General features: G+C 43.3%; 1 protein-coding gene across 1 annotated transcript in view; it reads right to left on the reverse strand.

Moving 5' to 3' along the window:
- Positions 1-23,718, reverse strand: part of RAB5B (RAB5B, member RAS oncogene family) — a 38,188-nt gene that overhangs the window by 6,265 nt on the left and 8,205 nt on the right. Inside the window, exons 2-5 of the mRNA XM_075265696.1 lie at positions 17,922-18,189; positions 16,068-16,219; positions 14,539-14,661; positions 11,100-11,193 (exon numbers count right to left, since the gene is read on the reverse strand). Coding sequence (XP_075121797.1) covers positions 11,100-11,193; positions 14,539-14,661; positions 16,068-16,219; positions 17,922-18,084 — 532 coding nt within the window. The 5' untranslated portion in view covers positions 18,085-18,189. The remainder of the gene's footprint in view (positions 1-11,099; positions 11,194-14,538; positions 14,662-16,067; positions 16,220-17,921; positions 18,190-23,718) is intronic.

Consider the following 23,718-nt stretch of genomic DNA (forward strand, 5'->3'; position numbering starts at 1 on the left):
TTCATATACAATGGGGAGATTTACTAAGCTAAACTCACCAGAATTCTGTCTCAAACGCCACCACACAACTGGCATGCATGACAATCACCGCATTTATTATGCCTTTTAGACCCTTTTTGCAGACTACAGAACGGTATCCTATAACTTGATGTATAAGCTTTGAAGTACCCTCCTTTGAAATATACTCGGTCCATATCTACTCACCCTCCAACTGGCCGTTATACACTCACCGGCCACTTTATTAGGTACACCATGCTAGTAACGGGTTGGACCCCCTTTTGCCTTCAGAACTGCCTCAATTCTTCGTGGCATAGATACAACAAGGTGCTGGAAGCATTCCTCAGAGATTTTGGTCCATATTGACATGATGGCATCACACAGTTGCCGCAGATTTGTCGGCTGCACATCCATGATGCGAATCTCCCGTTCCACCACATCCCAAAGATGCTCTATTGGATTGAGATCTGGTGACTGTGGAGGCCATTGGAGTACAGTGAACTCATTGTCATGTTCAAGAAACTAGTCTGAGATGATTCCAGCTTTATGACATGGCGCATTATCCTGCTGAAAGTAGCCATCAGATGTTGGGTACATTGTGGTCATAAAGGGATGGACATGGTCAGCAACAATACTCAGGTAGGCTTTGGCGTTGCAACGATGCTCAATTGGTACCAAGGGGCCCAAAGAGTGCCAAGAAAATATTCCCCACACCATGACACCACCACCACCAGCCTGAACCGTTGATACAAGGCAGGATGGATCCATGCTTTCATGTTGTTGACGCCAAATTCTGACCCTACCATCCGAATGTCGCAGCAGAAATCGAGACTCATCAGACCAGGCAACGTTTTTCCAATCTTCAATTGTCCAATTTCGATGAGCTTGTTCAAATTGTAGCCTCAGTTTCCTGTTCTTAGCTGAAAGGAGTGGCACCCGGTGTGGTCTTCTGCTGCTGTAGCCCATCTGCCTCAAAGTTCGACGTACTGTGCGTTCAGAGATGCTCTTCTGGCTACCTTGGTTGTAACGGGTGGCTATTTGAGTCACTGTTGCCTTTCTATCAGCTCGAACCAGTCTGGCCATTCTCCTCTGACCTCAACAACGCATTTCCGCCCACAGAACTGCCGCTCACTGGATGTTTTTTCTTTTTCGGACCATTCTCTGTAAACCCTAGAGATGGTTGTGCGTGAAAATCCCAGTAGATCAGCAGTTTCTGAAATACTCAGACCAGCCCTTCTGGCACCGACAACCATGCCACGTTCAAAGGCACTCAAATCACCTTTCTTCCCCATACTGATGCTCGGTTTGAACTGCAGGAGATTGTCTTGACCATGTCTACATGCCTAAATGCACTGAGTTGCCGCCATGTGATTGGCTGATTAGAAATTAAGTGTTAACGAGCAGTTGGACAGGTGTACCTAATAAAGTGGCTGGTGAGTGTATACCGACCGCCTGGACCTACCCGACCGCCTGGACCTACCGCTGCCTTCATCGACCACTTCACCACCTGGTTCACACACTTCCTATCCACAGACACCCCCACCATCATCATGGGTGACTTCAACATCCCCATTAACACAGACCACCCCTGTGCTTCCAGTCTCCTGTCCCTCACCGCCTCCTTTGGTCTCTCCCAATGGCCACCCACATAAAGGGGCACACGCTAGACCTCATATTCACCCGCCTCTGCTCCATATGCAACCTCTCTAACTCTCCATCCACGCTCTCTGACCACAACCTGCTGACATTCTCTGCCCTCTCCTCTCCAATAGACCCCCCTATCTCTAAACCAACACGTCCCCGCAGGAACCTAAACGGTCTTGACATCGGCATGCTCTCAGACTCTCGCCTACCACTCGCTGATATATCCTCACTCCAGGACGCTGATGCCGCTGCTGCCTTCTATAATACCACCTTCACCTCAGCCCTTGACTCTGTGGCCCCCTTCTCAACCACTAGAGCCCAACCTATCAATAGGCAACCCTGGCACATTCACCTGACCAAAAAACTGAGACGTGCCTCGTAGGTTGCAGAGCGCCTCTGGAAGAAAAGCCACTCCCAGATAGACTTCCTCAGTTACAAATAGGCAGTTCTCGCATTTAAGAACGCACTCACCTCCGCAAAGCAGGTCTACTTCACCACACTCATATCTGCACTCTCTCGCAATCCCAAACAGCTATTCACCACCTTCAACTCCCTCCTCCGTCCTCCTGTGCCCCCTCCGACGTCACTTATCTCAGCTGACGACTTTGCCTCTTACTTCAAAACTAAATCGACACCAGAGACAGTCTCACCCTACACCCCCGACAACCCCTCTATCCAACTACTCGCTGCTCATCATCCTTGACCTGTTTCTCCACCATCACTGACGAAAAACTCTGACCCCGACCTATCCTTCAAGTCACACGTTCAAACCCTCAACACTTCCTGACGCCTCCAACTCAAGAACATCCACCGAATCCGCTTCTTCCTCACCCCTGAAACTACTAAAATGCTTGTCCATGCCCTCACAATCTCTCGCCTAGATTACTGCAACACCCTTCTCCATGGCCTCCCGGCTAACACCCTCGCCCCCCCTCCAGTCCACCTTAAACTGCACTGCTTGCTTAATTCACCTCTCCCACCTATCTTCATCGGCTGCTCCCCTCTGCCAGTCCCTCCACTGGCTACCCATAGCCCAGCGAATTGAGTTCAAGCTACTAACTTTAACATACAAAGCCAACCTGGCCCCTCCATATACAGTGCCTACAAGTAGTATTCAACCCCCTGCAGATTTAGCAGGTTTACACATTCTGAATTAACTTGGCATTGTGACATTTGGACTGTAGATCAGCCTGGAAGTGTGAAATGCACTGCAGCAAAAAAGAATGTTATTTCTTTGTTTAATTTTTTTTTAAATTGTAAAAAGTTTATTCAGAGGGTCATTTATTATTCAACCCCTCAAACCACCAGAATTCTGTTTGGTTCCCCTAAAGTATTAAGAAGTAGTTCAGGCACAAAGAACAATGAGCTTCACATGTTTGGATTAATTATCTCTTTTTCCAGCCTTTTCTGACTATTTAAGACCCTCCCCAAACTTGTGAACAGCACTCATACATGGTCAACATGGGAAAGACAAAGGAGCATTCCAAGGCCATCAGAGACAAGATCGTGGAGGGTCACAAGGCTGGCAAGGGGTACAAAACCCTTTCCAAGGAGTTGGGCCTACCTGTCTCCACTGTTGGGAGCATCATCCGGAAGTGGCAGGCTTATAGAACTACTGTTAGCCTTCCACGGCCTGGACAGCCTTTGAAAGTTTCCTCCCGTGCCGAGACCAGGCTTGTCCGAAGAGTCAAGGCTAACCCAAGGACAACAAGGAAGGAGCTCCGGGAAGATCTCATGGCAGTGGGGACATTGGTTTCAGTCAATACCATAAGTAACGTACTCCACCGCAATGGTCTCCGTTCCAGACGAGCCCGTAAGGTACCTTTACTTTCAAAGCGTCATGTCAAGGCTCGTCTACAGTTTGCTCATGATCACTTGGAGGACTCTGAGACAGACTGGTTCAAGGTTTTCTGGTCTGATGAGACCAAGATCGAGATCTTTGGTGCCAACCACACATGTGACGTTTGGGGACTGGATGGCACTGCATACGACCCCAAGAATACCATCCCTACAGTCAAGCATGGTGGTGGGAGCATCATGCTGTGGGGCTGCTTCTCAGCCAAGGGACCTGGCCATCTGGTCCACATCCATGGGAAGATGGATAGCACGGCCTAACTGGAGATTTTGGCCAAGAACCTCCGCTCCTCCATCAAGGATCTTAAGATGGGTCGTCATTTCATCTTCCAACAAGACAACGACCCAAAGCACACAGCCAAGAAAACCAAGGCCTGGTTCAAGAGGGAAAAAATCAAGGTGTTGCAGTGGCCTAGTCAGTCTCCTGACCTTAACCCAATTGAAAACTTGTGGAAGGAGCTCAAGATTAAAGTCCACATGAGACACCCAAAGAACCTAGATAACTTGGAGAAGATCTGCATGGAGGAGTGGGCCAAGATAACTCCAGAGACCTGTGCCGGCCTGATCAGGTCTTATAAAAGACGATTATTAGCTGTAATTGCAAACAAGGGTTATTCCACAAAATATTAAACCTAGGGGTTGAATAATAATTGACCCACACTTTTATGTTTAAAATTTATTAAAATTTAACTGAGCAACATAACTTTTTGGTTTGTAAGATTTATGCATCTGTTAATAAATCCTGCTCTTGTTTGAAGTTTGAAGGCTCTAACTTATTTGCATCTTATCAAACCTGCTAAATCGGCAGGGGGTTGAATACTACTTGTAGGCACTGTATCTCTGAACTAATCTCCCGATACCTGCCCACACGTAACCTCAGATCCTCCAAAGACCTCCTACTCCGCTCTACTCTCATCCGCTCCTCACACAACCGTCTCCAAGATTTCTCCCGTGCATCCCCCATGCTCTAGAACTACCTACCAAGACACATAAGACTGAGCCCCACAATCACAGGCTTCAAGAAGACCCTGAAGACTCACCTATTCAGGAAGGCCTACTACCCCCAATAACACTACTGTCACCACACCACCATCTGAACAGTCTCCCCCTCTCCTTCTGTCTCTACCACCTTCTCTCAGACTGTAAGCCCTCACGGGCAGGGCCCTCTACCCCACTGTGCCAGTCGGTCATTGTTAGTTTTATATCTACCTATATTTTTTGTGTACTGTACTTAACCCCAAATGTAAAGCACCATGGAATTAATGGTGCCATATAAATAAACAATAATAATAATAATAATAATAATAATAATAAAAAGCTTTAGTTTAGATCTCTCAGGGTAGGTTCACACCTGTACCTGTTCTACATTCAGGGTTTCTGTCCCTGAATTTGCGTAAACAAAATACGGAAACTGGGAGGAAACCTGACGCATCCCATTATAATCTATAGTCTACTGTGGGTACCCACTATTAAGCAGATTAGGTTCCCTTCTTCAGGTCCTCAAGCAGACCCGAAGAACGGAAACCCAGGTGCAGTTGTGAACCTAGCGTGAGAAATTTATTTATCGCTCCTAGCAGACAAAGGAACTTGTGTATTGATAACAGATGAAGCAAATGGCCAAATGTTTGATGGACTTCTGCTTTTTGAAAATATGAAAATTATTTGTTAACCCCTTCCCGCCTAGTCTTTTAAAACACTGCAATATATTCAGAAAGCCAAAGTTCTCCCCAATGCACTGGTGATGACACAAAGTTCTCGACTTAAATATACAAAAATATACCACATAGGGGTATAACCTCTGGTGTGATTCAACAGAAAACCATAAAAACCACCAGGTAACAAAATTTTTTAACAAAAGTGACAAAATCTTTATTAAAAAAGACAATACAAAATATAACAAAAAACAAAAATACAAAGGAGGGGGAACTGAAATACCCAATAAATAGGAGTGAAGATAGGGACTACGGTAAGTATGCACAATACAAGACAAATATAAAAAACATCATGATAGGCCAAAGGTAATAGATGTATATAAATATAAGCAGCAGATATATCACAACCGCAGCACAGAAAGGGCAGAATATAATGCTAGAATTGCAACAGCCACATACCACAGTTGCTAGCCACCTGCCAATGTAAAAAACCTAGAGGCCCATAAGAGATGAAAAAGTGAAAAATAAAGGTGAAAGCATACAGACCGTATAGGCCCTAAGGCCAGATATCCCACTCCACTTCCACACCCGACGCGCGTTTCGCCCGTTAGGGCTTTGTCAAGGGATGCTGCTTATATTTATATACATCTATTACCTTTGGCCTATCATGATGTTTTTTATATTTGTCTTGTATTGTGCATACTTACCGTAGTCCCTATCTTCACTCCTATTTATTGGGTATTTCAGTTCCCCCTCCTTTGTATTTTTGTTTTTTGTTATATGTTGTATTGTCTTTTTTAATAAAGATTTTGTCACTTTTGTTAAAAAAATTTTGTTACCTGGTGGTTTTTATGGTTTTCTAAAGGTCTCGACTTGTAGAAGACAAATTATCTTTCGGTTGGGAAAAGACAACTTATGACCAGTAGAAAATGAAAGGAGGGGGGGAAAAAAAAGGATGAGAAGAAATGTGGCCATTAGACTGGCCCTGCTGCACAAAGCTATTTCAATATAACATCAAAAATGACAGTAAAGCTGCAATATGCAGTAGACAACCACCCATATTCATGCATAGTAGGTCAATGGAGGCTGAGGGGCTACTGGCAACCCCCATCATCAGGGGAGCATAAAAATAAAGTAAATCAAAGTTGATCTTTGGGCTGCTCCATAAAGATGGTACACCCACTGAAAGCAAAGGCATTGGCTGAAAAACTCTTATTTGTAACAAGTTTGTTGGATAATGGAGGTTGAATTGATAACCTCCCCTCTCGTACACCCTGTAAGCCTAGCTGGAACAAAGGGGGAAGGGAATTAAACCTACAAATCCATATTTTGGGTTTCAGCAGAAAAATCATGACACCATATAATACCAGTAGCGTAGAATAAAAATTAAGTGATGAAAAATGGGTGATTGGCCTAAAGGTTACATTGTTAACAATACTGTAAACCAGTAGCCATTATCACTATCAATTACCCATAACTGATACACAGCATAATAAAGAAACACATCAATGCATTATCCATAGACACTGCATAGGAATGATTCTGCTACCTGAGAGGCCATTGACCAGACTAAAGTACATACGCTCAAGTGACATGTCCTTGTGAAGTCTCATACTAATATCACCAAGCAGATAACTCTCATGCTAGTTTGTAAAGAAAACTGTGCTGGCTCTTTCCTAGAACTGAGACTTCTGACCAATGCTGTATGTATACGGTTGGATAATATCATTACAAGTGTCTATAGATAAGACCCATATGTCCTACAATCATAGTGCAGCGTGATGTCTATAGACAGTTGTATAGCTAGCCATACACATTACATGACTATAGGCCATACCTGCCAATTGTGGCCGAACCAACTAACCATGTAATGTGTATCACGCCTAATCCTTCTGTTCTCAGGAAAGATAACCTGCCACCAGATCAGTCTGACCATGGCTTATTCCCCTCTCCCCAATGAAGACAAATGCATGTGTGGCCAAACCTTGGAGGCGTAGCTGTTGGCCAACAACTACCTGAAGTGTATGGTCCGCTTAGGGCTAGTTCACACGGGGGCAAAGAGGCGGATTTTGACGTGGATTTCGCCTCAAAATCCGCCTCATTACAATAGTGGTCTATGTAGACCACTAGCTTTTTTTTCTGCTAGCAGTTTTTTGCCACTAGCAGAAAAAAGAAGCGACATGACTTTTCTTCAGGCATTTTCCGCCTGAAGAAAGCAATAGAAGTGAATGGGAGGCGAAAAACGTGAAGTTTTTTTCCGCACGTTTTTTTTGCAACGCTTTTTTTGCAGCCCATTCACTTTGCGGGAGGGGAAAACTGCCTGGTGTTTTTTGAAGCGGTTTTTACAAAAAAAACACTCCAGAAAAAAGCTCCAAAAAGCGCGGCAAGGTCCAAAAAACGCTTCCTAATTAGGAAGCGTTTTTGTCAGGACCAAAATAAGCCACACGTAATTTACGTGTGAACTAGCCCTTAAACAGAACTTGTCACCAGAATTTTCACCATGAAACCAAGAGAACCATCAGGTAAGGTATGAAATATAATTTTTTTTTTTAATCAGATAATTTTTGTTAACAAATTTTTCTTTACATAAAATCAAACAATCGACAAAACAACAGCAACACAACAACAATTCAAAGTAAATATGGAGACACAATCCGACATATAAAGAGGGAGGGGGGGGAGGAGTCCATTAGGACCCCCCTCTAAATCTCCCGAACCTCCTTTGCTTTCCATGTAAAGAATAGCATTCAGGGGATCAAGGAAACAGAGAAAGTTGAAGTGAGAGATCTGTTCCTAATTAGAGTTGAGAGAGTACTGTTCGGATCAGCCGATCCGAACAGCACGCACACATTGAAATGAATGGAAGCACCTGGTGCTTCCGGTTTGACAGCAGCCGGCCGCTTAACCCGCCACGTGCCGGCTGCGTGCATTGATTTCAATGCGTGCGTGCTGTTCGGATCGGCTGATCCGAACAGTACTCGCTCAACTCTATTCCTAATCAGAGACGGGGAGGGAAGGCCAGGTGTGTCCAACCATGCTCCCCAAATGTTTTCAAATTTAGTTTGGGCCTTTCTCTGTATATATACTCCCCTCTCCAGCCTAATAGTATTATTAACTCTAGATAACAATTCCACTAGAGAAGGAGGACTCGGGTCCAACCAATGATAAGCAATCAATTTTCTTGCCTGGTATAATAGCCTAGACAACCCTATAAATTCCGAGCTTTCCGTGTCCACACCCTCCCCCAAATGACATAGGAGGCAAACTAATAGTGATTGCAGAAGTGCAATAGAATACACCCGGCCAAGCAAGGACCGTACCTGATTCCAGTAATTGGCTAACTCCTGACACTCCCACATCATATGCAGGAGATGTGCGGGTTCTATACTACAGCGGGGGCATTTGGCATCAGAACGGATATGCATACAGAACAGTCTCTGTGGAGTCCTATAGACCCTATGCAAGAGATAAATATGAGACAGTCTCTGTGCTTCACTAGGGGACAGTATAGGGGTCAGGGCTAACACATCTCCCCATGTTTCCTCATCCACCACACCAACATCCCCCTCCCACCTTTCCCTAGTCTTGTCTGGGAAATCCTCCAAGTATGCCATTAATAACTGTCGGTGCAGTGCAGATATCATTCCCTTAGTAATAGATCCCATAAGAGTATGTTGCAGTGCGGGGTGTAGTCCAACTGTCAGGGGGGGTACGTCTAGTCTGAACATGGAAGGCATGACGAAGCTGGAGATACTGATAAAACTTCACCTGGGGTATAGAAAGATCACTCTGAAGGTCTGCAAAGGTCTTAAATATCCCGTTATCAAAGATATGACTAAGGGACAGGACACCCTTATCCCTCCACCCCTCGAAGTACCTAACAGCTTCTTCCCCCTATCTCATACCTTGTATAAGAGGGCTAAGGTGGGGAGTCGAGAACTGGGGGAGTCGAGAAGGGGACCAGCCTCCAAAACAGCCACCGGAACAGTCCAACGGGTATCTTGCACACATAGATGGCCCGATCTCGCTGAGCCCAGTGGAAGTCCCCATCCCTGAAGCTGCTGCAATTGCGCTGCCAAAAAGTAAATCCAGGCATTCGGAACTGCCAAGCCCCCCTCTGTCTTGTCCTGCTGTAGTCCCTCTAGACCGATGCGTGCTCCCTTCTTCTGCCAAATTAATTCCCTGAAAATACTATGAATTTTCCTAAAGTATTGCATTGGTATCCACACTGGAGAATTATGAAGGAGATTTAATAATTGTGGCATAAGGACCATTTTAAGTAAGTTATAGCGCCCTACTACGGAAAGGGGGAGTTTACACCAGAAGTCCACTTTATGTCGCATTTTAGTTATGAAGGGTTCTAAATTTAGAGACAAAAATGACACGTCTGGCAGATACTACCACCCCCACATATTTAAAGGAGTCTACCCTCTGCAAAGGGAGTCTTTCAGTTAGTAGCTACTGCGGTAGTGGGTCAACTGGTAGCAAGACCGTTTTGTCCCAATTTACTCGTAGTCCAGACTAAGCCCCAAAATCCTGAATTATAGCCATTACCCGTGGGAGCAAGTAAGTCACATCTCCCAGATATAAAAGCATGTCATCAGCATACAACGATACTTTTTCTTCTAGGTCACCACATTGGAAGCCCACAAAATCCAAAGCATCCCGCAGAATGCAGGCTAGGGGTTCAATAGCTAGGGCAAATAATAAGGGAGACAGTGGGCAACCCTGTCTGGTGCCCCTGCCCAACTGAATACACTGCGACAATGTCCCATTCACCCGCAGTCTGGCCCAGAAACATGGTTCTAGGTGCTAAAGAGCCCGATGTATTGCCACTTGAAAAGCCAGCCAAATCTAGACTCTCAGGAAGTAGCCCCGTGTGACATCTCAGATAGTGTACATACCAACTTTTAAGGTGGTAGTTATATCTAAAAGGGCGATAGTTAACATAACAGAAAACGCTAAAAAGAATATTTTATATCCTACCTTACAGGGCAATGGATTTAGTGGTGAAAATCTTGGAGACAGGTTCTCTTTAAGACTACGCTACTCAATTCTGAGCAAAGGAATAAGATCAGACAATTAAACTCCATGTTTCTGAACAGCAGACGTTGCAGATTCTCAAAGAGCTTTATAGTCTTGTAGATGAATAGGACACAAAGGTTAATGACCTCGGGGTCAGCTCCAGCACTGACACATTGTCACTTTGAACTACCACAAAGGAAGAAAAGGTGAGCAGGTTCTTTTCTACGTTCCCTATAAAGATATACGTTCTCCCCATTACATTAAAATGTGATAAAGACATAATAACAGAGGGTGAAGAGAGGTGAAGAAACTCAAGTACAAGGTAAATGACCTCAAAGTCATTGATCAACCTGCACTTTGACATTTGTAGGTGAATTATCCCTTTATTATCAATATATCTATTTTCTGCGAAGTCACACGTAATGTTATAAAAGATTTATCTACAAGTCAATCTGACTGCTGTATATTGTAAAGAAACACACTTGTTATAAAGAAATTCAGTATACTATATCATACATTCACATTTCATAAAGCATTTAGGTTCTTCTACCCAGGACAGGAGTGTTAGACTTATAGATGGCATCAAATATCTGGAAACATTTCATAAATTTTCAATTTCAATTTTGCTCAACAATATACTAAATCTCTTGCAGACTGAGCAATGGTTGTTACGATCACTTATAAAGGAATTATTTGCAATCGCACTGCCATGTAAATGTTGCTGCTGTGAATCCAGGTTTACATATATAAGAAAGTGACAGCAAACATTGGTTTAAATCAGAAAAATCATGCATTATCATTTTTATTTCTTTACGACTTTTTGAGCAGATTCTAGGTTATCAGTGACCCAGTATATTATTATTATGAGGAGATAACATCGATTATTAATTTAGAAACAAATTGTTCCAGAAAGCAATTGAACTTTACCTATTGCAAGAAACAGGTCATTGACATTCATGGCTGTCTTGGCGGATGTTTCCATAAATAACAGGCTGTTGTCATCTGCATACGCCTGGGCTTCCTGCAAACCAGCGCAAAACAAAGAACGGGTCAAATTCTGAGATCAATGACCCTGAGGTTAAGGAAAGCATTGCACTTACAAGTAGTCTTACACTGACCTGTTATCAGGACCAATAGAGATAAAGAACAAATATTAGAAAACTGCTCAAGTGGGCTGCAAAAAAATTCCTAAACTGGCATTCAGTAGAAAGCATCACATTGAGAGGATATATAAAATGATAGAATGCATGTGGCATATAAAACGGGATTACAATGGGGTACAGTGTACCAAGCAGCAGAGAAACCCTACAGACAGCCTATATTTTATGCAGAGTCTATGTCAAATTATGGAATCTTGGTTCCATGAAACAAGAAAATAATTGCTGGAGAACATCAGGTTACGGGTATACTGCCCCTATCAGTTAGCGGTCAGTCCAATGCTATCTCTCCCAACCCATCCCTTGGTCCACACAGACAAGGCTGCGAGGAGTTTGAACCAAGTGATGGTCAGGTATACGCCCTGCATCTCCATCCAAGGTCTATACCAGTGACAGAAAGAGTTAAAAATGGTGCAAAATGGTGGCTGGATATTTACCAAGTGTGTTACTACTTTTATCCAGCTGTCACTCATCTCTCAGGTATTGAAAGTAGGCTATAAGCTGGTGTATAAGAGTGGTTTAGATCGCACATGGTCCAGGTTAATCATGAATATTGGGGTACCCTTGTCATTTTCTGGTGCATGGATCTCCCAAAACATGCCGTAATTATTAACAACCAGCCAATGACAACAGTGAGCTTAGGTTCTGAACTTATAGGTGTCATTGGTTGTGGTTTCTAACCTCCAGTTAGCTAGAATTACCTAGAATCACATGATCTAAACTTTAAGATGACCTGTCTACAGATCTGAAAAGCCCAATGGCATCACTGAGCCATTTGAAGTTTTGTTTATCCAAATCGATTCAGCTATTTCAAAGATATAAGCCTTTGTAATGTTGATAAAAATTTAAGGTATGCTAGCCAAGTGGGCGGTAACTGCATGACCTACAGCTCACAGAGACCCCGCTCCAAGAGAAACCACAGTCTTACCACTGACTTGGCTACTATAATCTATTTTGTATCAACACTAAGGCCTCATGCACATGATCAAGTGTGCAGGCAAAATGGGGGCTGACTTTTTAAAGGAAGGCACTCGGGTGATGCTCCGATGACATCCGTGCTATAGTCTTCTGTATAGTGGATTCTGTTCATTCCAATCCAGTTTCACTGAGCAGAATAGGATCTGCTCTACGATAAATGAAATGGAAAGGAGCATGAGAACCCCCTCTTGGAAAGCCCACTCAGTCATGGGGCCTTAGACTCCCGACACACAGCACTCCTGTCTGGTGAACCGCCATAGTTCAGGATGTAGTCAGTATGCTGCGCAATAATTAATGTCGCCAACCCCTACATAAAAAATTATAATAATGGGACTTGCAGCTGTAATACAGAGAGTAGATTACCTCAGTATTACTCCTGTGCTCATATGTGCACTGGAAGCTCTGTTAGAAGCGTCCATTGCAGGTAAAAAAAAAAAAAAAAGTCTGTCATGCTACATTATCTTGTGCAGTAGAATGCCAGGACCCCTATACACAGTATAATGCTGCTTATTGCCCCTATATAATGTCTTATAAGGCCACTTATTGCACTTATACACAGTGTAATGCTTCTTACTGCCCCTATACACAGTATAATGCTCCTTTTTGCCCCATACACATTATTATACCCCAATATAAGTTCCCCACACCGTTTGATGCCCCACTTGTACTCCCCCACTGAGTATAAAAGCAATTAGATGCCCCCACATAGTATTTCGTACCCCATCATTTCCAATGATTGCTCCGTTGCCATTATTTCAGCCTTAGCAGTGAGTGGAGGCCTATATGACTGTACACGTTACTGAGCCTTCTCTATAGTAGTGCACTGAGCCCTGTAAGCTAATGCCGGAGGCTGAGTGACATGTGCAGTCACATAGTCCTCTACTCACTGCCAAGCTATGGATGTAGTTGGTACATGCAGGTGCCAGAGGCTGACAGCATGATAGTGGAATGATCATTGAGAATAAAAAACTGACATTGCTAATCCAGGGAGTTAGAGCCAAGACTGGCAGGTGTTGCCGACCCCTATCCTACACTAATGTTAGTGAATGAAGTCACTATAGGACTCCTAGTGCTGCGACTGCGACTTCTAGTCACTGAAATAACGAACATTGCCCAATCCTTTTGTGATTCAAAGTAGCACAAGTAACACACTAGGGGTCGCTATGGCTGAATGGATAAACAAAGCACCAAAATGCTCAGGATGACAGAATCTATCTCATGATGTAGGTCATTGGGCTTTTCCCCTCCATAAAGGGAACTGGTCATATGAAAAATGCTGTTCAATCTGTCGGCATCATGTTATAGAGCAGAAGGAGATGAGCGGATTGTTGTATAGGTCCTTTCAGCGACTGACAGCAATCTCTGTATGTACAGTCCTAGAGGGGAGTCTGTTATTCACTGATAGGACCGCTCCTTTGACTTTTCAATCTAGAACTAACAGAGATTTCAATGGATAGGTTATTCTTAACTTTTTGTGGGAAAACATCTATGAATTTGCACAGCTCCTATAAAGTGCTGCCTGCAAAGAGCACAGCTTTTTTTTTTTTTTTCTTAAAACAGGTTCCCATTTGGGGCTACACGGTGGCTCAGTGGTTAGCACTGCAGCCTTGCAGCACTGGGTCCTGGTGTTCAAATCCCGCCAAGGGCAAAAAACCATCTGCAAGGAGTTTGTATGTTCTCCTCGTGTTTGCATGGATTTCCATCCCATACTCCAAAAATACATACTGATAGGGAAAAAATATACACTGTGAGCCCTGTGAGGGGCTCACAATCTACATAAAAAAAAAAAAAAATAAATAAAACAGGTTCCCATTTTAGATTACGTTGAAAAAAATTATTCTTGTCCATTGAAAATGAATAAATACCTGATGATGAGGTATGAGTACAGTCATGTGGTCCTATATATGGAATGAACTGATTTGTGCAGGTGCCGGAGGTTCACAGGGTGGAGGGGGCGCCATGATTAGTTATCAAGCACACACCACAAAGGAGGAAGCAGCCGGGCTAGGAAGTTACTCTCGACAAGCGTGCCAGGGGTTACCGACCCCTGGGTTAGGCCATCAATATTAGAAAGTAGATAACCTCTTTAATGTACATTGAAAGTCCAAATGAAATACAAATGCTTTAGAAGACTAAAAATCCAGTTTTAGACAAAAATAATAACATATACGTGTACATACACTACCAAGGAGAGCTGAACTGCAAACAGATAAAAGGAATTTTGGACTCACTTCATACTCGACCATGCGTTTATTAGTTAGGTCAGCCTTGTTGCCAGCAAGGGCTATGACAATGTTTGGACTAGCTTGTCTCTGCAGCTCTTTAACCCATGTCTTTGCTCTGGCAAATGTCTCCTGTAGTGAGAAAACAGCAAGTTTAAGGAAATTAAAGAAAGTTAAATTACTTTTATCATTTTTTTGTTTGTGTTTATTTTCTTCATCTTCTTGGTAAATCCATTTACAAATCATAAATGATACCTCACAGATTTTACATGTACTGACATCTAGTGGCCAAACAGGATATCAAGAAAAAACATCTGGCCACTGCAATAAAATGGGAGATTACGTAAAACAATCTCTCATCACCATTTCTTAGGTTACGTCATTAATTTCTGGTCTTAGACCGCCCCATTAACAGGGCGAAGTGGATACGTGGCATTCTACTTTTTAAAGTCACTGGACTGGAGGGGATAAAATAAAAAGACATCCCATACACTAACAACAACAGGCTCTACCTAAACTAAGCTATTTTTGATTAATGCATTTCAAACAAAAACAACATATTGAACAATGAGTGTTACATTTTTTTAAAATTTTTTTCAACATGGAAGCCTCCTGGTGACAGATGACACCACATACCTATAGAGTTAAATATGCTTCTAACATACACTGCCTACTGCAATGTGTAAACCATGTAAACTTGGAAGAGGAGAGGTCTTCAAAGCACAAAGGCCACTACTCAATAGAGAGGCAGTTCACTATCACAACACAGCTGGGTTATTAGAAACTACTATGCTGCTGTCTCCTTATAGAGGCTACTCATCTGATTCTCAAGTCTCTGTCTCTCCCCTTTTCCTCATCCCCCCTCTCCATAGACTTCATTGTAGACTGACACAGTACAGAGTACGGACCAAAATCACTCACATAAGAAATAAAGACAGAAGTAATACTTAAAAGACACAAATACTTTTCTTCAGTGAAGTATATAACAAAGTTTATTCCCTTAACTCACACTATTGATTATGGGAATATAAATAAAACTTTACTTACGCTTTGACAAATAAAATCCTCTAACACAATGTAGAAGAATTTCTAATAAGTAAGGTAGGGTTCATATTACTGCCGGTGTCCGCTCACAAGGTTTTTAAAAACAAAACAAAACAGACACCTATCATAACGGACGGTAACTGATGGCTATTATATGTCCGTTGCCCATAGACCTTAATGTTAAAAAAAATAGACACTTACTGTCCGTTTTTTCAAACGAACAAACAAGTCCAGCATGTAGGATTTTTTTGTCCGCTTGAAAAAATGGACATGGGTGTAAACAGACACTAAAGAACACAAGATAAAATCCCATTGAAATGAATGGAAATTGCAAACAGACCAGCTAGTGTCCGCTGCTAAAATCCTGTACGGACAGTAGCCACTGCTGAGCGGACACCAACGGTAGTGTGAACACCCCTTAAGATATGTGTATGCAAAGAAAGAATGTATTAATGTCTTCCTGCCATTCCTCTAAAGAATGGTGACTTATTTACCTGGTTGGTGATGTCATATACCACAATTGCAGCTTGTGCTCCCCGATAGTACATGGGTGCCAGGCTATGATATCGCTCTTGCCCTGCTGTATCCCAGATCTCAAATTTTACCGTTGTGTCATCCAGACAAACAGACTGTGTAAGAAATGCAGCTACAAAGAGAGGCATAAAATATAACAAAATGGGATTAGGAAAAGGAGAAAAAGGAAACAGAAGTATAAGATAATATATACAGTGCCTACAAGTAGTATTCAACCCCCTGCAGATTTAGCAGGTTTACACATTCAGAATTAATTTGGCATTGTGACATTTGGACTGTAGATCAGCCTGGAAGTGTGAAATGCTCTGCAGCAAAAAAGAATGTTATTTCTTTGTTTCATTTTTTTTAAATTGTGAAAAGTTTATTCAGAGGGTCATTTATTATTCAACCCCTCAAACCACCAGAAATCTGTTTGGTTCCCCTAAAGTATTAAGAAGTAGTTCAGGCACAAAGAACAATGAGCTTCACATGATTGGATTAATTATCTCTTTTTCCAGCCTTTTCTGACTATTTAAGACCCTCCCCAAACTTGTGAACAGCACTCATACATGGTCAACATGGGAAAGACAAAGGAGCATTCCAAGGCCATCAGAGACAAGATCGTGGAGGGTCACAAGGCTGGCAAGGGGTACAAAACCCTTTCCAAGGAGTTGGGCCTACCTGTCTCCACTGTTGGGAGCATCATCCGGAAGCCTGGACAGCCTTTGAAAGTGTCCTCCCGTGCCAAGGCCAGGCTTGTCCGAAGAGTCAAGGCTAACCCAAGGACAACAAGGAAGGAGCTCCGGGAAGATCTCATGGCAGTGGGGACATTGGTTTCAGTCAATACCATAAGTAACGTACTCCACTGCAATGGTTCCAGACGAGCCCGTAAGGTACCTTTACTTTCAAAGCGTCGTGTCAAGGCTCGTCTACAGTTTGCTCATGGTCACTTGGAGGACTCTGAGACAGACTGGTTCAAGGTTCTCTGGTCTGATGAGACCAAGATCGAGATCTTTGGTGCCAACCACACACGTGACGTTTGGAGACTGGATGGCACTGCATACGACCCCAAGAATACCATCCCTACAGTCAAGCATGGTGGTGGCAGCATAATGCTGTGGGGCTGCTTCTCAGCCAAGGGGCCTGGCCATCTGGTCCGCATCCATGGGAAGATGGATAGCACGGCCTACCTGGAGATTTTGGCCAAGAACCTCCGCTCCTCCATCAAGGATCTTAAAAGATGGGTCGTCATTTCATCTTCCAACAAGACAACGACCCAAAGCACACAGCCAAGAAAACCAAGGCCTGGTTCAAGAGGGAAAAAATCAAGGTGTTGCAGTGGCCTAGTCAGTCTCCTGACCTTAACCCAATTGAAAACTTGTGGAAGGAGCTCAAGATTAAAGTCCACATGAGACACCCAAAGAACCTAGATAACATGGAGAAGATCTGCATGGAGGAGTGGGCCAAGATAACTCCAGAGACCTGTGCCAACCTGATCAGGTCTTATAAAAGACGATTATTAGCTGTAATTGCAAACAAGGGTTATTCCACAAAATATTAAACCAAGGGGTTGAATAATAATTGACCCAAACTTTTATGTTTAAAATTTATTAAAATGTAACTGAGCAACATAACTTTTTGGTTTGTAAGATTTATGCATCTGTTAATAAATCCTGCTCTTGTTTGAAGGCTCTAACTTATTTGCATCTTATCAAACCTGCTAAATCTGCAGGGGGTTGAATACTACTTGTAGGCACTGTATAATATTATAGATTATAGGTGATACAGCTGTGAGATGAAACTCTGAGTCTTATACTGTATATGAGGACACTTACCTCCGATTGTGCTCTCCTGGAATTCATGAAACTGTCCTTTGACAAAACGCAACACCAGACTTGACTTGCCGACTGCAGATTCTCCCAGCAATACCAACTTAAACTGACAGATCTTACTGGCCTGAGACTGACCGTTCGGCCTTGCTACTCCTCTCCCGGCCATTTCCTCAAAACAAAATTACAAGAAACGCTCCAGAGAATGGAGGACTGCAAAGGACACTCCTGGGCTTGTGCTGATGGGAAGGAGCGGGTCCAGACTGGGCAGAATCTAGAAAACACACAAAATAAATCACAGAATTTAGCAGATGTTACATATGGCAGAATTCCACATTGAGTAGAAGGGGTGTAGATGAAAGATATGTAAACTATGGGATTCAGTGCACATAAGAAAATCTTGTTGGGGGGTAAAACGAAAGGTCTATTTTTTTTTTTAAAAAAGCAGCACTTTGGTCTATAGGCTGTGCCTGGTATTACCTCTCAACCCCATCCACAATAACATGGCTACTCTAGTTAAACATATTTCAGCTTTCCTAACCTTAAAACTAGCAGAATACAATCACACATATGTTCACAAGACACGTGACAAATTCATAGTAGACATTTGGGTTTCTTCCTGCAGTCCATGTATTTCTGCAGGTCCTACTGTGTTAATGGAGAAGTAGTGATAGTTGTAATATAGCTTTCTCACAGAGCCTCAAAGTGCAGGGACCCTTGTGGGGTGGGGGAGTTAGTGGCTGCTATAAAGGCGTTCATCCCCAACACCCACAAGGGTCAGTGGGTTTTACAGGAAGCCAATTTACCTACCAGTATATATTTGGCATGTGGGAAGATACCAGAGTACCCAGAGGAAACCCCACAAACACAAGGGAACATACAAACTGCATACAGATATTGTCCTGGGTCACAGTCAGACTCCAGTGCCTTCCTGCAACAAATCTGCCACATGTGAACATACCATAAAATGCATCATGGTACTTGATCATTGCAGCAGCTGGAGAAAACATGTCATACCATCACAAGTGGCAATAGTAAGAAGATGACTTTGCATTATAGATCAGTAAGTTACGTAATCTTATAAGCACTGAAAGTCAGACTCAAACTGCATTTAAAACAGGATCTTGCTAGAAGTAATATACACATACATACATTTTCATTATAGCCATGCCAACCAATCCGATATAATCAGGCTGATATCTGTGGATGGTATCCAGTGAAGTCTGCCCCAAAAAATATTGGGGGAGGGAATTTATTACGACTTGCACATTTGAGCTATCAAATAGTGTTGAGTGAGTAGTATTCAATTGAATACCTCACCGGCATAGGAATGCGTGTAATTGGCCAAACACCAAGGGATTAAATGCATTGAATATTCAAAGCGTTTAACCCCTTGGTGTTTGGCTGATTACATGCATTCCTATACCGGCGAGGTATTCAATCGAATACTACTCGCTCAACACTATTATCAAGTAGTGCATGCCTGTACGCCAGAACTGAAGTCTATGCCAACCAGGAACTGATGTAGATTTGTTATGTCCCTGTCCCAGACCGCTCTGCCAACACTCGTAGTAAGTGGTGAGCGAGACACAAGACAAGGAATATGGCATAGATGGCCTGATAAATCCCCACCTCTCCCAATTGTCTGACATGGATATTCCCTAAGCCTGGATTCGCACAGGTGAATTTGGTTTGTGAAATATATAATCATGCTTTGTATATAGGGCAGTAGTCCTACAGGAGGGGGTGGCAGGTGGGGAACAGGGACTCCAAGCATCATAGACCAGTATGAGGCTTGGAGTGTGGGTCAGTGTTTGGTCGAAAATATGGCTGACATTCAGTCTGTACTTCAAAGACCAAATATACCTATGTGAAGATGGCCTTATGCATGTTAATGCTTACGCTGTGCTTGGGGATTGGCCACTAGAACCACCCAACATTTGACATAGATCAGATAGAACGATCAGAATTAGTTATCATTGCTAACATTTACAGGTAGTTATAGGTTTCCACCTCTCTCAGCTTCCCATGCTAAGTTACTGACTCTTACCGTAGTTACTTCTAAGACAGTTACAGAAAGAGCCTAGAACAGCCTGTAAGCCGATGGCTGGTCAGGTAATGGAGGGGGTGTACTTATCACCCAGACTACTAAGGTGGGTGAGATGAGAAAACTCCAGAAGGAATGTTTGTTCTCAGCAGATAATTTTCGTCTGCTGAGCATTTTGGTAAATGCTCAGTATTGGGCTGGATTTTTAGGAATGGCAGGTAGGTTTGGTAGTGGGACCTGTCATTCCAAACCCCCTCCAGTCCACACTTTGGGGATGTTCCAGCAGCGACTCAGCTGCAGAGAGTCTTCTCATCAAGGGAGCTTAAGAAGCCAGCTCTAGCAGCAACACTGTGGACAGAGCTTGGCTGGAGAGCCAGCAGGAAGGTCAGACTGTTGGAGCTGTCCTGGTTGATGCAACCTACTGTGGAGTCTGCTATTATAGGTGAGGTAACCTATGCTATGTTTAGTTAGGGCCTAGCCGGGCAGGTATTTATTTTTGTATTGTTTCCTTTTGTTGCTGCACTACCTTTTTTGAGTGAAAATAAACTCTACTTTTGTTTTGGACTAAAGACACTGGACTTGTGTGTCTATGCCACCCTACCTAGCAGCCCCAGACCCTGACAAGCCGTATTCAGCTTTCTTTTCTATATGTCCGGAGCACTTCAATTCCCATCTCAGCCAGGTTTGGCCAAGACTGGAACACCCTTTAAGTTGGCCATACACAGAATAATGTTGGCTAAACTTGCCAATTTCAGTGGCCATCCATCTACTGAGTCCGAACTTTCCTCCGACAGCAAATGTTGGGGAAATAAAGGATCAAGTTGTTGCCTGAAGTGTACGTCAGTGGCTTATTCCTCTCTCGCCATTAAGAACACATACACACTCAGCTCTGCAGGGCATGCACATGTGTATGGAGGAGGGGGTGTTGGAAGGAATAGTTGTCCGCCAAATCAGTGTTCAGACGAGATCTATCTAAAATGTATAAACTGACTTGTTGCTCTGAGCGACTCCTACACCATAACTGCAGAAGTAGCAGCAGGAGTGTGACTGTCCCCAAATATGTATATAATATATACACAAACCTCAATGGTGTCCTTATTCCAGGCACAGAAGTGTGACAAACTCTTAAATAATTCCTTCACAGTTGCCAAACAATGCTAAAACAAAGGACAATGGGAAAGTTAATCCTCCTTGCCCTGTGACCGCTGCAGGCAGGTCAACATCACATGTCTGAGATATTTTATTCCTATTAAGTTATCCTCACAAAGCTTGGATTTTCGCAACAGATTTATTTTTATTTTGGCTAAAGCACTGAAGCGAGATCTTAGTTGTACATCTATAGTTATGTGGTTTGATCGGTGGCGTTTCCAGGGTTGGGGTATTTTTGTTTAGCATACTCCAGGTATGTCATTTTTGGTCAAAAACACATAGACAAAATCAAAGTGAAAAAACACAACTGATATTGAATGTAAAAATCCTTCAAATTGTAAGGTTCTCAAAAACATATTGATACCTGCTGCTCCCATATATGCACTTACTAGGAAACACAATTACTGGCTGAGGTTGGGTCATTACTGTGACAATGTGTCTTCAAGCGGATCCAAAGAACAGAAACCCCAATGTTATTGGATATCTTGGTATGTAATAAAAACGTCAGCTCCATTCCACTATTCCGCACAGTATTTATATAATACAAACAAGACAAAAAAAACACTTTTGGGATCTGTTGGGTCAGTGAGGACCTAAAGATATGTACAATGCATCTGCCATATGCATAGAACATACGTAGTATTCAGACATGATGTGAACACAGTCCAGTCTCCAGTCTATAGGGCACATGCTGGGATAATGTAGAAGTACAGACTGGAGTTGTAAACAGTTTATATACTGAAATAAGCCACATAAAGCCATATAACTACAACATCTACAACATAAACCTTACAGAAATATTACATTACCAAATGTCTGACACGATGAAGTTCAGAATCATCCGTCACCTCCTAAACAGTCGCCACAGATCCCTGCTGTTCTCTCGTCACACATCACACAAAACAGACTGAAACGTTCTACATATAATATGGGAAGAATTTCTCCTCTATCCAGTTGTAGCTAGCTCCTCCACGGCAGACAAACCTGTTTGCTCTATTACCTACAAACTTACAGAAATCCAAAGTCACACTGTCCTTACAGCAGAATCCATCTGTGAGACACCAGTATAATATAAGATAATCCTTTAATAGTCCCACATTGAGGAAATTTCAGCATGTTACAGCAGCATAGTAATACAGATACAGGATAATACACAGTAATACATTACAGACGCAGACACACATAAACTGAGAAGAGAAGATATACCAGGAGTCCATAGCAGCTATGGAACAGAAGAAGAAAGAAATCATAATCATTAGTTTTCTGTACGGAGTGATCTTCGCTTGGTCTGATGTAGATTATAGAGCCTGGTCGCGGTTGGAAGGAAGGACTTGTGATAGCGCTCCTTCTCACACTTGGGGTGAAGCAGACGGTCACTTACAGTGCTGCCAAGTCCCATCAAGGTCCACATGGGGTGGGATTTATTCTTCCACATGGAGCTCACCATAGACAGTATCCTTCTGTCACCCACCACCTGTACTGGGTCTAGGGGGCTCCTCAGGACAGAGCTGGCCCTTCTGATCAGCCTGTCAATTCTATTTCTGTCCCTGGTTGATATACTGCTCCCCCAGCAGGCCACACCGAAAAAGATGGCTGAAGCAACCACAGAGTTGAAGAAGGCCCTAAGAAGTGGCCCCTGGACTCCGAAGGCCCTCAGCCTCCTGAGCAGGTAGAGTCTGCTGTGGCCCTTTCTGTGCAGCGCCACCAGGTGATCAGCCCAGTCTAGTTTATTATTGAGGAGCACACCCAGATACTTATAGGTCCAATACATGTTCCTTGGATCTCCACCGGGGTCGGAGCACTTCTCTGTTTACTAAAGTCCACCACCATCTCCTTGGTCTTCCCATCATTAATCCTGAGCTGGTTCCGCTGGCACCATTCAACAAAATCCCGGTTTAAGTCTCTGTATTCCCTATCGTCGCCATCAGTGATAAGGCCTACTATAGCAGAGTCATCGGAGTACTTCTGTAGGTAACAGATGGATGAGTTGTGCTTAAAGTCAGTGTACAGTGTGAAGAGAAATGGGGCAAGAACTGTACCTTGTGGTGCCCCCGTACTACAGATCACAGTGTCAGACACACAGTCCTGGGCTCTCACATACTGAGGGTGGTTAGTCAGGTAGTCTAGTATCCAGTTGGACAGGTGATGGTCCACACCACCAAGGTTCAGCTTCTCCCTCAGTAGCCCTGGCTGAATGGTGTTGCAAACACTGGAGAAATCAAAGAACATTATTCTCACAGTGTTCCCGGGTTTCTCCAGGTGAGAGAGAGCTCTATGAAGAAGGTGGATGATAGCGTCATCTACCCCAATGCCCGGCCGATAGGCAAACTGGAGGGGGTCCAAAGCGGAGCTCACTAGGGGGCGTAGGCGTGTCAGGACCAGTCTCTCTAGGACCTTCATCAGGTGGGATGTCAGTACTACAGGTCAGTAGTCATTGTAGCCCATCAGGTTGGGTTTCTTTGGGACTGGTACCACAAAAGATATTTTCCACAGTTGAGGTACCACTCCCAGCTTTAGACTCATATTGTACAAGTGCGTAATAACACCACCTAGCTGGTCACTGCACATTTTAAGAACTCTTGCGCTTATACCATCAGGTCCTCCGGC

The sequence above is a fragment of the Leptodactylus fuscus genome, chromosome 2 (assembly GCF_031893055.1).
Source record: "Leptodactylus fuscus isolate aLepFus1 chromosome 2, aLepFus1.hap2, whole genome shotgun sequence".
Taxonomy (NCBI): Eukaryota; Metazoa; Chordata; class Amphibia; order Anura; family Leptodactylidae; genus Leptodactylus; species Leptodactylus fuscus.